Below are 14,055 nucleotides of genomic sequence, written 5' to 3'. Positions count from 1 at the left end.
AATGATTGTGTCAATTTCCTTGGGAGTTATAGGGCTATTCAGTCTTTCTACCTGATCTTGACTTTAATGTTGGAAGATGAAATCTGTCAAGAAAATTGTCCATTTCATTTAGGTTTTCAAATTTTGTGGCATATAGGCTTTTGTAGTATGACCTAATGATTGTTTGAATTTCCTCAGTGTCTGTAGTTATGTCACCCTTTTCATTTCTGATTTTGCTGATTTGGATAGCTTCTCTCTGCTTTTTAGTTAGTTTGGCTAAGGGTTTGTCTATCTTGTTGATTTTCTCAAAGAACCAGCTTTTTGTTACATTGATTGTTTGAATAGTTTTATTTGTTTCTAATTGATTGATTTCAGCCCTGAGTTTGATCATTTCCAGCCTTCTGTTCCTCTTGGGTGTATTTGCTTCTTTTTTTTTTTTTTCTAGGGTTTTCAGTTGGGCCATTAAGTTGTTTGTATGTGATGTTATGGATTTCTTCTTGCAGGCACTTAGTGCTATAAATGTTCCTCTGAGCACTGCTTTCAATGTGTCCCATAAATTTGGGTATGCTGTGCCTTCATTTTCATTGAATTCTAGGAAGTCTTTAATTTCTTTCTTTATTTCTTCCTTAACCTAGCTTTCATTGAGTAACAAGTTGTTCAGTTTCCATGTGCGTGTCAGCATTTTGTTATTTCTGTTGTTGAGATCCAGCTTTAGTCCATGGTGGTCAGATAAAATACAAGGGATTATTTCGACCTTTTTGTATCTGTTGAGGCTTGCTTTATGACCAACTATGTGCTCTATTTTGGAGAAGGTTCCATGCGGTGCTGAAAAGAAGGTATACTCCTTTAAGTTTGCATGAAAAGATCTGTAGATGTCTATTAGGTCCTTTTGATTTAGGGACTCTGTGTTTTTATTTCCCTATTTGTTTTCTGTCTAGTTGATCTGTCCCTTGGTGAGAGTGCAGTGTTGAAGTCTCCCACTATTTAGGTATTTGGATTAATGTGTGATTTAAGCTTTAATATTGTTTCATTTACGAAAATAGGTGCTCTTGTATTTCCACATAGATGTTCAAAATTGTGATGTCCTCTTGGTGGATTTTTCCTTTGATGAGGATATAGTGGCCCTCCTTATCTTTTTTGATTAACTTGGGTTGAAAGTCTATTTTATTAGATATTAGGATGGCTACTCCAGCTTGTTTTCTGGAACCATTTGCTTGAAAAACATTTTTCCAGCCCTTTACTCTGAGGTAGGGTTTATCTTTGTTTCATAGGTGTGTTTCTTGAATGCAACAGAATGTTGGATCCTGTTTCCGCAACCATTCTGTTAGTCTTTGTCTTTTTGTTTGGTTAGTTGAGTCTGTTGAAGTTGATAGATACTAGTGACCAACAATTGTTACTTACTTTTGATGTGGGGTTGGTGGTGTCACTGAGTTTTATTGTTTGTATTCTTTTGGGTTTTTGTTGTTGTTGTTGTGTAATTATCTATTTCCTCTTTTTCCTTAGATGTAATTGTTTTCTTTGGTTTGGAGTTTCCCTTCTAGTAACTTCTGTAGAGCTGGGTTACTATGTAGATATTGTTTAAATTTGGTTTTGTCAAGGAATATTTAGAATTCTCCGTCTATGTTGATCGAAATTTTTGCCAGGTATATAGTCTGGGTTGGAATCTGTAGTCCCTTAAGGATTGTATGATTTCTGTCCAGGCCCTTCTGGCTTTCATAGTTTCTGTTGAGAAATCTGGTGTGATTCTGATAGGTCTACCTTCATATGTTACTTTCCCTTTTTTCCTTGCTGCTTTTAGGATTTTTTCCTTGTTCTGTAGGTTCAGTGTTTTGACTATGATGTGACATGAAGAATTTCTTTTCTGGTCTAGTCTACTTGGTGTTCTGTAGGCCGCTTGTATGTTTATGGCCATCTCCTTCTTTAAGTTGGGAAAGTTTTCTTCTATAATTTTCTTGAAAATATTTTCTGGACCTTTGAGCCTGATTCTTTTTCTCCTACTCCTATTATTCTTAGATTTTTTTCTTTTCATGGTGTCCTTGATTTCTTGGATGTTTTGTGTTTGGAACTTTTCTGATTTTATTTTTTCTTTGAGAGACGTGTCAATTTCCACAAGTGTATCTTTGGCTCCTGAGATTCTTTCTTCCATCTCTTGTATTCTGTTGGTGATGCTTACCTTTGTAGTTCTTGATCTTTTCTCTATGTTCTCCAGCTCCTGGTTTTTCTCTATTTGTGTTTTCTTTATTGATTCTAATTCTGTTTTCATGTCTTGCACCATTTCCTTCATCTGTTTGAATGTGGAGTCCTGCTTTTCAATAACAGCTTCTATGTTTTTGTGTGTTTCCTCTCTGTGTATCACTAATTGTGCCTCTACTTCTTTGGCTATAATTGCCTGTATTTCTATGAGAGCTTTGTTTATTTCTTCTTTATTTGCCTTCATTTGTGTGGACATTTCTTTGAGAGCTTTGTTCATTTCTTCTTTGTTTGCCTCAATTTTCATGGTCATTTCTCTGAGAGCTCTATTTGTTTCCTCTTGGTTTGTCTCGATTGCTTTTGCTCTTTCTCTGAGGGCTTTGTTCATTTCATCTTTATGGGTCTCTAATAGCTGGAGAAACATAGTTTTGAGGTTGTTTTCTTGTATATCTAGTGAATTGAAGTGTCCATTGGTTTGTGGGTTTGCTGGTGAGGTCATTATGTCCTGATATTTGTTGGGTGTGTTTTTATATCTGCCTCTAGCCATCTGGTTATTTATAACCCTCACTGTTTGTTCCTTGAGTTTGTAGTTCGGGCTATGATCGTCTCTTTCTGTATTCTGGACTGTTTTTTCAGGAAGATGAGAGAGGTTCACTGGTTTGGAGTATGCGTTGTGGTTTCAGTTTTGCCTAGGTAAGGAATGTGATGCTGGAGCTATTTGCATGCGCTTTTAGAGGGCATAGTGTGCATGCGCGGATTCTCTGACTATTGCAGTGGCCTGCAGGCCACTATTATGTAGTTCTGTCTGAGATCCAGGGATTGTTTGCCTGGATTACACTGGTGGACCCACAAGGCAGAGGCTTCAACGTTGGGGTCGCTATCCCAAGAATCCCTATGATGCCCACTCTAGGGGTGTGGGTGGCAGGGATCTTGTCTGGTTGCTTCTGTGGAGAGGCCCTGGGTCTGGAGCAAACTCTCCCTAGAAGGCTCACTCACTCTCTTGCAGGACCAGTTGGAATGCAAGGTTCCCCTTGCTCTCTACTCTCTGATTTGGTCCTGCTGCAGAGAGTGCACGGGTAGGCTAAGAGTCAGCTATGTGGCACGGTGGCAGCAGGACTCAGTGTCCACCTTTCCTGTGTGCTGCCTGTCTGTCCTTTCCCTCTTCCAGGAGGGGTTATGTTGACTGGTCCCAGGGTAGCGCGGGAAAGAGTTAGGTTGAGTGTTCTCAATCCCAGATCCTGGGCCCAGATCTCTCTGCCAGAAGCAGCCTGGTGGTAGAACCTATGTTTGCTGATCCTGAGAGAGTACCCAGTAGGGTTGAGTGTCCTCAGATCCCAAGCTTGGGTTTCCCTGCCAGGGGCGCCTGGGTGAGCTGGAGAGGGGGTGCTGTGTCCTGTGGCAGGTTCCTCTCTGTCTTTCCCCTCTGACCTTCCCCTCCACTAGGGCAAGCTTATGGCGGTGCTCTCAGGGGAGTGCCAGAAGCGGTTAGGACTTCTCAGTTCTGATCCTGAGCTAGGCTTTCTCTGCCAGGGGTCGGGAGGCCACTGGTGTTAGGACTTGGTGCTAGACCTTATTGTGCTGGACCCAGGAGAATCTCAGTACGTGTTGAATGACCACAGTCCCAGATCCCGAGCTGAAGTTTGTTTGCTAGGAGCAGCTGGCAGCACTGGGGTCCTGGCACCCTGAAGCCATTTTTCGCCTCTTTATCCTTCTGCTATGCTGTGGCAGGGTTATGGCAGCATTTGGAGGAGTGCCCGAAAAGATTGGGTTTTCTTTGCCCCGATCCTGGGTTGGGGTACAGACAATGTGGTCTGTGGCAGATTCTGCTGGACGCCTCCTGCCTTCTCTGAAGAGGGAGTATGGAATTTGAGGTGGGTGCAGCCATTCTCTGCGCGTGGTGGGGGCTCAGTTGTGATGGCGGTGGGTACCTGTGGTCAGGAGACCTTCCAGGGAAAGACTGGGTGACCTGTGATCAGTCTTGCAACTTTCCTTCCTTGTGGGGTTTTCTTGTGACTGGGACTTCCAGTCTCTGGCACCCTTGTGCCCACCAATCAGACTGGGAAAGTAATTGGGACACACAGGCATGCGGCTCCAGCCTGGAGACCCAAAGCCTGCATTACCCAGGATCTCTTCCAGGTTCTGGCTGTGTGGCCCGAGAGTGGACCAGACCAATTCCCATGCTGTGGGAGCCTCCCCTCACCTGGGAAACAGGATCACTGTAGTTTTAGGGCCCAGAGTTCAGTCTCCTAGTTGCTGCACTAGGAGCAGTGAGAGTGTTGTCCTGTTTCTCAGACACAGTGTTCTCCCAGCACCGCCATCTTGCCCCCCCTTTATTTTGCTTTTTATATTGTATTTACAATAGAATTATGTTTTGGATTGGAAAAGGAAGAGATCAGATTTAAAAATTAGGCAGTTCTCTTATTATCAGCTGTGTTTGGAAGTTTCTTAACATATGTTACTTAAGAATGAAAAATAAGGCGCACATGGTATATACTTACTTATAAGTGGATATTGGATATATACTATAAGATAAACATACTAAAATCTCTACACATAAAGAAGCTAAGCAAAAAGGAGGACACTAGGTAAAGTAATCAATCCTTACTCAGAAAGGCAAACAGAACGGGCATTGGAAGAAGAAGAAAACAGAGTACAGACAGGAGCCTACCATAGAGGGCCACTGAAAGACTCCACCCAGCCTGGTATCAAAGCAGATGCTTAAGCTCATTGCCAAACTTTGGGCAGAGTGCAGGAAATCTTATGAAAGAAGGGCAGGGGAAGGAGGGACAGGAGCTCTACAAGGAGACCAATAGAACCAACACACTGGGCTCAAGGTTCTTTTCTGAGACTTATTCTCCAACCAAGGATCATTGATGGTGATAACCTAGAACCCCTACACAGATGTAGCCCATGGCAGCTCAGTCTTCAAGTGGTTTCCCTAGTAAGGGGAACAGGGACTGTCTCTTACATGCTCAGTGGCTGGCTCATTGATCATCATTCCCTGAGTGGGGAGCAGCCTTACCACGACACAGAGGAAGACAATACAACCATTCCTGATGAGACCTGATAGGCTAGGGTAAAATGTAAAGGGAGGAGGACCTCGCCTCTTAGTGGACTTGGAGAGGGGCAAAGGAGGAGGTGAAGGGTGGAGGGTAGGATTGAGAGGGAATGAGGGAGGGGACTACAGAAAATTTAAAAGTGAATGTTGGTATAATGTTCTTTTGAAATGTATATGCCTTACCCTTGTTAATTCAAATGCTGATTTCCCCACCCCCAACTCTCTGGATATTCAATCTGGATATTGCATTGTGATACTCAGTATAAGCATCCTGTCTCAACTCTTGTGTAAACAGGACACAAATAAAGCAACTAGATACAATGTTGTGCAATGGGAGGAGCCAGAGGACAGGAAAGAGGGGAGGAGCTAGAGAACAGGAAGGGGTGAGAAGGAGGAGGAGCTCGAGGAGAGGAGAGCAGGAGGAGAGCTGGAGGAGATCTTGGAGGTCGTGGAGCATGAACCACACCTAAGATTTCACAAAAAGCAAGTATAATGTGGGAAATCTAAATGTTAGGAAACTGAGGGCTTGGAGGTTTAAGAGGGAGTAAATATTGCCCAGCATTGTGTTCTAGGTTAACTATAAACCCAGTCTCTGTGTGGTGATTTGGTTATACAGCTGCTGAGGATTAACAGCAAGGGTTACAAGAAGATAAAACAATAGTAAATATTAATCTCTATCTACAACAAACGAATGTAAAATTATGTGTTTTAATATGTTCTCACTGGAAGGTAAGGCTTTCTAATTGCTCTCTTTTGGAAGGTGGGCATAGATTGCAAAACCTGCACTCCCGGTACAGGGTCCGTACCGCTCCCTCCCCCAAAGTGACTCACAGACCACAGACCGCGGTTCGATGTAAAAGCAAGAGGCAGTTTATTCCGATCGTGATGGGGGTCGTCCCTTCAAAGCAGGAGACGACCCCGAGCATACAAAGCACAGAGTTTTTATTTCAGGCCTTTACATTGATTAGTTAGCAGAAAAGATAGCAGTTATGCGGTTGGCAGCTGTGGCGGGGAACTCATAGCTCCAAGGACAGTCCTCCCCTCTTTTCCCATCTCTCGGTTCTGTAGCAGGCTGCTTACAGCTTCAAGGACAGTCCTCCCCTAAATTGTCTGACTTGCTCTTTCTTTTTAGCTGGCCCTTATTCAAGGTCCAGTTGTTTTTCTTTCTAATTTGGGATGGTCCCATTTCTCATTCCCCCCTTTTTCTTTGGCATAATTTTAACCCTAAAATTGCAGGCTAGATTCAGCCTGCATCTCTAATTGCTGATACTGCTGTCGAAGCATAAGGACCTGAACAGTACTGATCCGTTCTCTCACAAAATTGACTAGCTTATTAAGAATGCAGGGGCCAAGAGTTACAATCAGGAGAAGAATTAGCAAAGGGCCTAGCAAGGTGGAGATTAAAGTGGTCATCCATGGAGAGGAATTAAACCATCCTTTAAACCATTTTAGGCTTTGGGCTCGTTCTCGCTTTTTCTTTTCTATGCCCTCTTTGACCTTATCTAGGGTCTCAGTGACAACTCCAGTATGGTCGACATAGAAACAGCATTCTTCTTTTAGGGCCGCGCATAAACCTCCTTGTTGCAAAAACAATAAATCTAAGCCCCTTCTGTTTTGTAACACCATCTCTGATAATGACTGTAAGGAATCTTTGAGCTCTCTAATTGTGTTTTTTAATCTTTTTATGTCCTTATCAACAGCTGCCCTAAGCTCATTTAACCCGCTATATCGGAGGGCTATAGCCGACCCTCCAGCTGCTGTCCCTACTGCTCCTAGCCCGACCCCAAGCATTATGGCTAAGGAAATTCCCAGGTCTCTTTTTGTTCGTATCAGCGGTTCCCCCACAGAGTCCCAGTATTGGAAGGGCTCTTCATACGGGTGATAGGTGACTCGGGGGATTACCTGGACCAGGACACAGTAGTCAGATGAATTGACAAGCACCTGAGTACTGACACAAGTAGTGATCCCTGTTGCACAGGCCCACCATCCATCGATTGGTGGTATGAGGTACCCAGACAGACCTGCAACATCATAGGTTTGGTTGCATAAAAACTGATGACTGGGGGGAACTTTACCTACACAGAGTCCTTGCCCTGAAACGGCAGACAGGGAAAGTCTAGCCTCCCTTTGCGTCCAACGGCAGGCTGTTGCCTCTTGGGAGGTACTTATCTCATCTGTAAAGGCAATTTCTTCATAATATGGGGGAGCAATTCCAAAGCATAACCAACAAGACTCAGTAACCTTGGGGTTGGTATTATTTAGGGCCTGAAAGGCCCCCTGTGCTAGGGAAGTAATGTATGGTCCAGGAGGCTTAGGGGAAGAAGAATCTTTATTCATTTTTGAGTTAGGAGTCAGTGAGGGGGTTGTTGGACGTGGGGCTATAGTCTGGGGGTCCACTTTCACTGGGGGAACCAGGTGAGGGCCAGCTTTATTTGGCCCTACTTCAGCAGATGGGGCTGTTATTTTTAATTTGATGGTGAAAAGTAACCCATCATCATATCTTTTCTTATATATTTGTAGGCCCCAAGTGAACCCCATCACCCAGTTAGTTGAAATCTGTTTTCCAGCGTCTGTGAACCGGATTAGCAGGGGGTGGCACCAGGTGGTACATATTGGCTGATTAGTCCACCTATTGTTTGGTCCCCAGTCTGGGGGCTGGGTATGACTGTAATTAGCTTTAACAACAATGTAATCCCAACTGGAGGTAGGCTTCCAGTAAGTATCGCCAGTGGTTTCACACCCCCAATTCTTGCAGTAGAAGTCATTTCTCCCCCCACATTTGTTTACCATTTTAGGTTGCTGGTGAGGTCCTGGACATACATAAAAGGTTAGGACTCCCAGCATACTGCGGTGGTTGGTGGTCCCGCAGCCCCCCCAGGGATCTAAGCCCCTTCTCTCACTAAAAGACCCACGTCTATGGTCCCCAGGAACCACGTTGGGGTCTAGGTGGCTTTGCAAATCCCAGTTAGCAGGTGCTCCTAGAGCCATTTTACAAAGGTCAGGGTACAAGTCCAGCCACCATGTGAAGGGTGGGGCTATCTTTGAAACAGACCAAATTATAATATGTCTCTGATTACTTTCCAAGTCAAAAGTTTGGGCTGGTGAGGACTGGAGCCCAAGCAAGTATTGTAAGTGCTTAACAGAGCCAAAAAAAGCACCAGCAGTTTGTGGATATCACCCACAGCTAACATTCTTAACAAGTGTAAGTTTTAAGGGATTGTCACTGGACTGGATTTTCCAGTCAGAAGTGGCGTCCTCTGGAGCGGGTTTGACGTGTGATGCGTGGATCCAAGCAGCAATGCCTTCTACCTTCACAGCCGTTGGGGTGGTGAGCAGGATGCAGTAAGGACCTTTCCACCGGGGTTCCAAATTTTGACTACGGTGTCGCCGAACATAAACCAAGTCTCCAACTTGGAACTGGTGTGGCACCTCTAAGGATCCTGGCGCATATTCACTGTCAACCTTGTTTCAGATTTTTTTTTTTTTTAATAAGCTGCAGTCCCTTTAACCTGGACAACAAGTCAGAGTTACCACTAGTTATGTCAAGAGGGTCTCCCAGGAGAGTCAAGGGAGCAGGAACTCCATACAATAGTTTAAAAGGCATGAGATTCAACAAGGAAGGAGTATTCCTGACCCTAAAAAGAGCCAGAGGGAGGAGTACCACCCAGTCACCGCCAGTCTCCATGGTCAATTTAGTAAGGGTCTCTTTTAGAGTTTTATTTATTCGTTCTGCCTGTCCTGAACTTTGGGGTCTATATGCACAATGTAATTTCCAATTAGTTCCCAAAAATCTGGCCACCTCCTGACTTACCTGAGCAACGAAGGCCGGCCCATTGTCTGACCCGATTACCTTTGGAACTCCAAACCGGGAAAAAATGTCTTCTAAAATCTTCTTGGCTACAACCAGAGCAGTCTCTTTCTTGGTGGGAAAAGCTTCCACCCATCCTGAGAAGGTATCTACAAAGACTAGAAGATATTTATTTCCATACCTGGCCGGCTTGATCTCGGTAAAGTCCACTTCCCAATGCATTCCAGGTCTAGTTCCCCTTAACCGTTTTTCCGAGCTTTGGAAATTCTTCCCTATGTTTACCTTTTGGCAAGGGATACATGTCTGAGTCACTTTTTCGGTTAGGGCAGTGAGGTTTAGTATTCGGTAAGGAGATTGGAGAACAATTTCAGTCAATTTTCTTGCCCCTAAATGAGTCCATTGATGCATTTGTGCTATTAGTCTCTTAGCATCTTCCTGTGGCAAAATGACCTTACCTTTGAAGTCAATCCATGCTCCCAAATTAGCATCAAATGTCCCTTGTTTTCTCTGTATTTGCTCCAGGTCATCCTCCGAGTATTTTAGCTGTTCCTTCTCTGGCAATTCAGTAGTTAATATCATTGGAGCAGGACTTACTCTAGCAGCTGCTTTAGCCTCCTGATCAGCCATGTTATTTCCCTTTGCTGCCTTGGAATTTCCCTTCTGATGTCCCAGGCAGTGAATTATGCTTACCTTGGTGGGCAGTAGTAAGGCATTGAGCAAGGCCAAGATTTTATTTTTATTTTTAATTTCTTTACCAGCTGACGTCAATAGTCCTCTCTGCTGGTAGATGGCCCCGTGCACATGGGCCGTAGCAAAGGCATATCTGCTGTCAGTGTAGATGTTTATCTTTTTGTCTTTCCCCAAAGTTAATGCTTGAGTTAAGGCAATTAGTTCTGCTCATTGAGCAGAGGTGCCTTCAGGCAGCGCTTGGGCCCATATTACCTTGTGTCCATCCACCACCGCTGCTCCTGCTTTTCTTTTTTCATTTTTCAAAAAGCTACTCCCATCTGTGTAATATGTCACCTCAGCATCTGGCAGAGGCTGGTCCTTTAAGTCCTTTCGCCATCCCTGTTCTTCCGCCAACACCTGCAAGCAATCATGCTCTGGGGGCTGAATCTCTGGATCTGGTCACAGGGTGGCAGGGTTTAGCCCCATTGCTGGGGCAAAAGTAATCCTGTCATTATTCAAAAGCAAAGTTTGATAATGAGTCATGCGCGCATTCGTGAGCCAGCGATCAGGTGGCTGTCTGACAACACTCTCAAGGGCATGAGGGGCATAAACAGTAAGATCTTGTCCCAAGGTCAGCTTGTCAGCATCCTTTACCAATGCGGCGACTGCTGCTATTATCCGAAGGCAGGTCGGCCATCCTGCTGCTACTGGATCAAGCTTTTTAGATAGATAAGCTACCGGTCTCTTTCAGGGTCCAATATTTTGAGTTAACACCCCTTTAGCCATTCCCTGGTTCTCGGCCACATAGAGATGAAAAGGTTTAGTGACATCAGGAAGTCCCAAGGCTGGAGCCGACATTAAAGCCTGTTTAATATTATTAAATGCAGCCTGTTCATCTTTTCCCCAGGAAAAAGAGTCATTGCCCTTTGTAAGGGCATACAGAGGGGCTGCCATTTCAGCGAACCCAGGAATCCATAATCGGCAAAACCCCGCTGTACCAAGAAATTCCCTCAGTTGTTTTGCAGTTTGCGGAGGGGGAATATGAAACACAGTCTCTTTTCTAGCCTCCGATAACCATCTTTTTCCTTCCTTCAGTATATACCCCAGGTAACTGACCTGTTTCCGGCATATCTGGGCCTTCTTTGCTGATGCTCTATAGCCGAGTTCGCCCAATTCTTGTAACAGTTGGCCAGTGGTTTTGAGACAGGTTTTCTGACAATCTGCAGCTAGTAAGATGTCATCCATGTACTGGAGAAGAGTTACCTGAGTATTTGTGGCCCGGAAGTGTGCCAGGTCTCGGTGCAGGGCTTCATCAAATATGGTAGGAGAATTCTTAAATCCTTGGGGAAGTCGAGTCCATGTTAGTTGGCCCGAGACCCCGGAGTCAGGATCTTTCCATTTAAAAGTGAAAATGTCTTGGCTGGCAGGGCTAAGTTGAAGACAAAAGAATGCATCTTTAAGGTCTAGAACAGTATACCAGGCTCTGTCAGGGGGAAGGGAGCGCAGCAGGTTATATGGGTTGGGGACTGTTGGATGTAAGTCCATAACCTGTTTGTTAACTTCCCTCAGGTCTTGCACAGGCCGATAATTGTTGCTCCCAGGCTTCCGGACTGGCAGTAATGGAGTATTCCAAGCAGATTGACACCTTTTTAAAACCCCTAGGTCAAGGAGTCGCTGTATATGAGGGCGAATCCCATCATGGGCTTCCTTAGACATTGGATACTGCCGCACTGCAACTGGGGCTGCCTGAGGTTTTAGCTCTATCTGGACTGGCGGTTGCTTTCTTGCTTTCCCTAAGCCAGCTGTTTTAGCCCAGGCCTCAGGGTATTTTTTTACCCACCAGTCAATGTCTTTTTTCCCCTCTTTTAAATTTTTAAATAGCCGGTATTCATCTTTCAAGTGAATTGTAAGCACGTGAATAGGATCCCCTCTTTTATCTGTAACCTGTGGGCCTTCTGGGTTAAAATTGATGTGGGCTCCTATTTTGGTCAGGATATCCTGTCCCAGCAATGGGTATGGGCAGTCAGGCATGACTAAGAATGAGTGGGATACCTGGCCCACTCCAAGGTTCACTGTTCTTCGGGTAGTCCATGTATATTGCTTACATCCAGTGGCCCCTTGAACCCATGATTTTTTTTTCTTTTTTAGCCCCTGAGTCTTGCAACAGAACTGAATGCTGAGCGCCAGTATCCACTAGAAAATGGACTGGCTTCCCCTCCACCTTGAGGGTTACCCTGGGTTCGGGGAGGGGAACCGAACCCCGTCCTCCCTAATCACTGTCATTGTTTAAGGTCAGGAGGACCCTGGTCTCTGTGGCTTGAGAATTCAGCTGCTTCTTCTTTCTTTTGGGGCAATCCCTCCTCCAGTGTCCCGTCTCCTTGCAGTAGGCACACTGGTCCTTAGACAAAGGGCCCTTACGGTTGCCAGGAACTCTCTCCCTTTTAGTACAACTTTCCTGAACTATGGTGGCCAGAATCTTAGTCAATTTTTTATCCTGCCTCTTGTCTCTCTCTCTCTTATCTCCTGTTTTTTCTGTTTTCTTTTTTCTTTTTTTTTCTGTTTTTCGACTATAGAAGACTTTTTCTGCTACTTGCACTAAATCCTTCAACGACTTATCCTGCAGACCTTCTAATTTCTGAAGTTTTTTACGAATATCCCTAGCTGACTGATCTATGAAAGATACAGCTACTGTTGCCCTGTGCTCATCTGAAGCAGGGTCATAGGGAGTAAACCGGCGGAATGCATCCATCAGCCGTTCTAAGTAGGCTGCAGGAGATTCCTCCGGCCCCTGGACCACTTCTCTTACCTTAGTCAAATTGGTGGGTCTTCGAGCAGCCCCACGGAGACCCGCCATTAGAGTCTGGCAGTAAACCTTCAAGTGCTGCCTACCCTCTGGTGTATTGTAATCCCAATCAGGACGAGAGAGAGGAAACCTATTATTAATCTCGTTGGGGAGAACTGTAGGCCTCCCATCTGTCCCGGGACATTCTTCCTTGCTTTTAAAAGAATTCGTCCCCTTTCCTCGGTAGTCAGGAGTGTCTGTAAAAGCTGTTGGCAATTATCCCAAGTGGGCTGGTGAGAGAAAAGGACAGATTCAAACAAGTCAGTCAAGGCTTGGGGGTTCTCAGAAAAAGAGGGATTGTGAGCCTTCCAATTGTAGAGATCAGCTGTGGAAAAAGGCCAGTACTGAAGGGGGTATTGCCCATCCCCCTCTGGAAATCTTTAAGGTCTAGAACAGTATACCAGGCTCTGTCAGGGGGAAGGGAGCGCAGCAGGTTATATGGGTTGGGGACTGTTGGATGTAAGTCCATAACCTGTTTGTTAACTTCCCTCAGGTCTTGCACAGGCCGATAATTGTTGCTCCCAGGCTTATATGGGTTGCTCCCAGGCTTATAGGCTCGCAATGGGAGAGCCACCGAGTCCAGCTGGGTTGCTCTGCAGCTTCACGTTCCAGCTGCTGGGCCCCTTTCATTCTGAGCAGGGTCAGCTGGTGAGTGCAGCAGAACCTCTGGTGGTGTCTGCAGCGGCAGCGCTGAGGGACCGACAGCTCCTGCTGAGGGACCTGAGAGGGGACTAGGAAAGTTACATGCTAGCCCCGCCTTAGGCCCCGAGGGAGAACTGACAGCCTCCGGGAAACTGACAGGGGAAACGGTCGGAGGTCTGGCAGGAGAACCAGCCAGGGAACTGGCAGGGGTAGGGGCCATGGCTGGCGGATAAGGGGGCGGAAGGTCAAGAAGGAGGTCTGCTTCTGGAGAAGTGAGCACTTTCTTTTTCTCCTCTTCCTTAACGGCACAAACAGTTGTCGACGGAGTCTCTGTGGGGAGAACAAAGGGGCGCACCCAAGGGGGTGGATGGCGAACAATATCCTCCCAGGTTAGGACATAAGGTACCTGATCAGGATGGCCCCCCTCCGCTTGGAGAGTCTTAGTCTTAACAGCAAGAATCGTGTCAAGGTGAAAGGTGCCCTCCGGTGGCCATTCAACCTGAAAAGCAGGCCATTCCGAGGAGCAAAAGGCTTGCCACTTTGCTTTTCTAACTTCCACTGAGAGATTATGTGCCCTATATTTTACTTCTGAGAAGTGGTCAAGGGTGAGAGATAAGGGTGTAGCCATCGTCTGTCCCATAATGAAATCGTCCGTCAGAAAAGTCAGAGAGGCAACAAGAACAGAGACAAAAAGAACCAAACAAGCAATCAGACAAGGACGCCTTTGTGGGTGATACCACAGTGCCCTAACGGAACGGCTCCCTGGCCGGTCCCTACGAAAATCAGACTCAGACGGGAGGAGGACCATCTCTGATCCAACCTCCCAACAAACGGAACCTGGAGCGTCCTCCAGCTTCCCGGCTTTTC

General features: G+C 45.6%; 1 protein-coding gene across 1 annotated transcript; it reads right to left on the bottom strand.

Annotated features, from left to right (window-relative positions):
• Positions 1-8,437: 8,437 nt before the first annotated feature.
• On the bottom strand, positions 8,438-13,828 carry LOC132652521 (uncharacterized; the record flags this gene model as incomplete). Its single annotated transcript, XM_060378617.1, is given in 5 exon segments — positions 8,438-8,692; positions 8,694-11,840; positions 11,842-12,680; positions 12,683-12,924; positions 13,152-13,828. Coding segments are annotated over 5 exon segments (5,160 nt in total), but the record flags the coding sequence as incomplete, so codon positions are not given.
• Positions 13,829-14,055: the final 227 nt, after the last annotated feature.

The sequence above is a fragment of the Meriones unguiculatus genome, chromosome 2 (genome assembly GCF_030254825.1).
Source record: "Meriones unguiculatus strain TT.TT164.6M chromosome 2, Bangor_MerUng_6.1, whole genome shotgun sequence".
Taxonomy (NCBI): domain Eukaryota; kingdom Metazoa; phylum Chordata; class Mammalia; order Rodentia; family Muridae; genus Meriones; species Meriones unguiculatus.
This window is presented reverse-complemented; position numbering and strand designations above follow the sequence as displayed.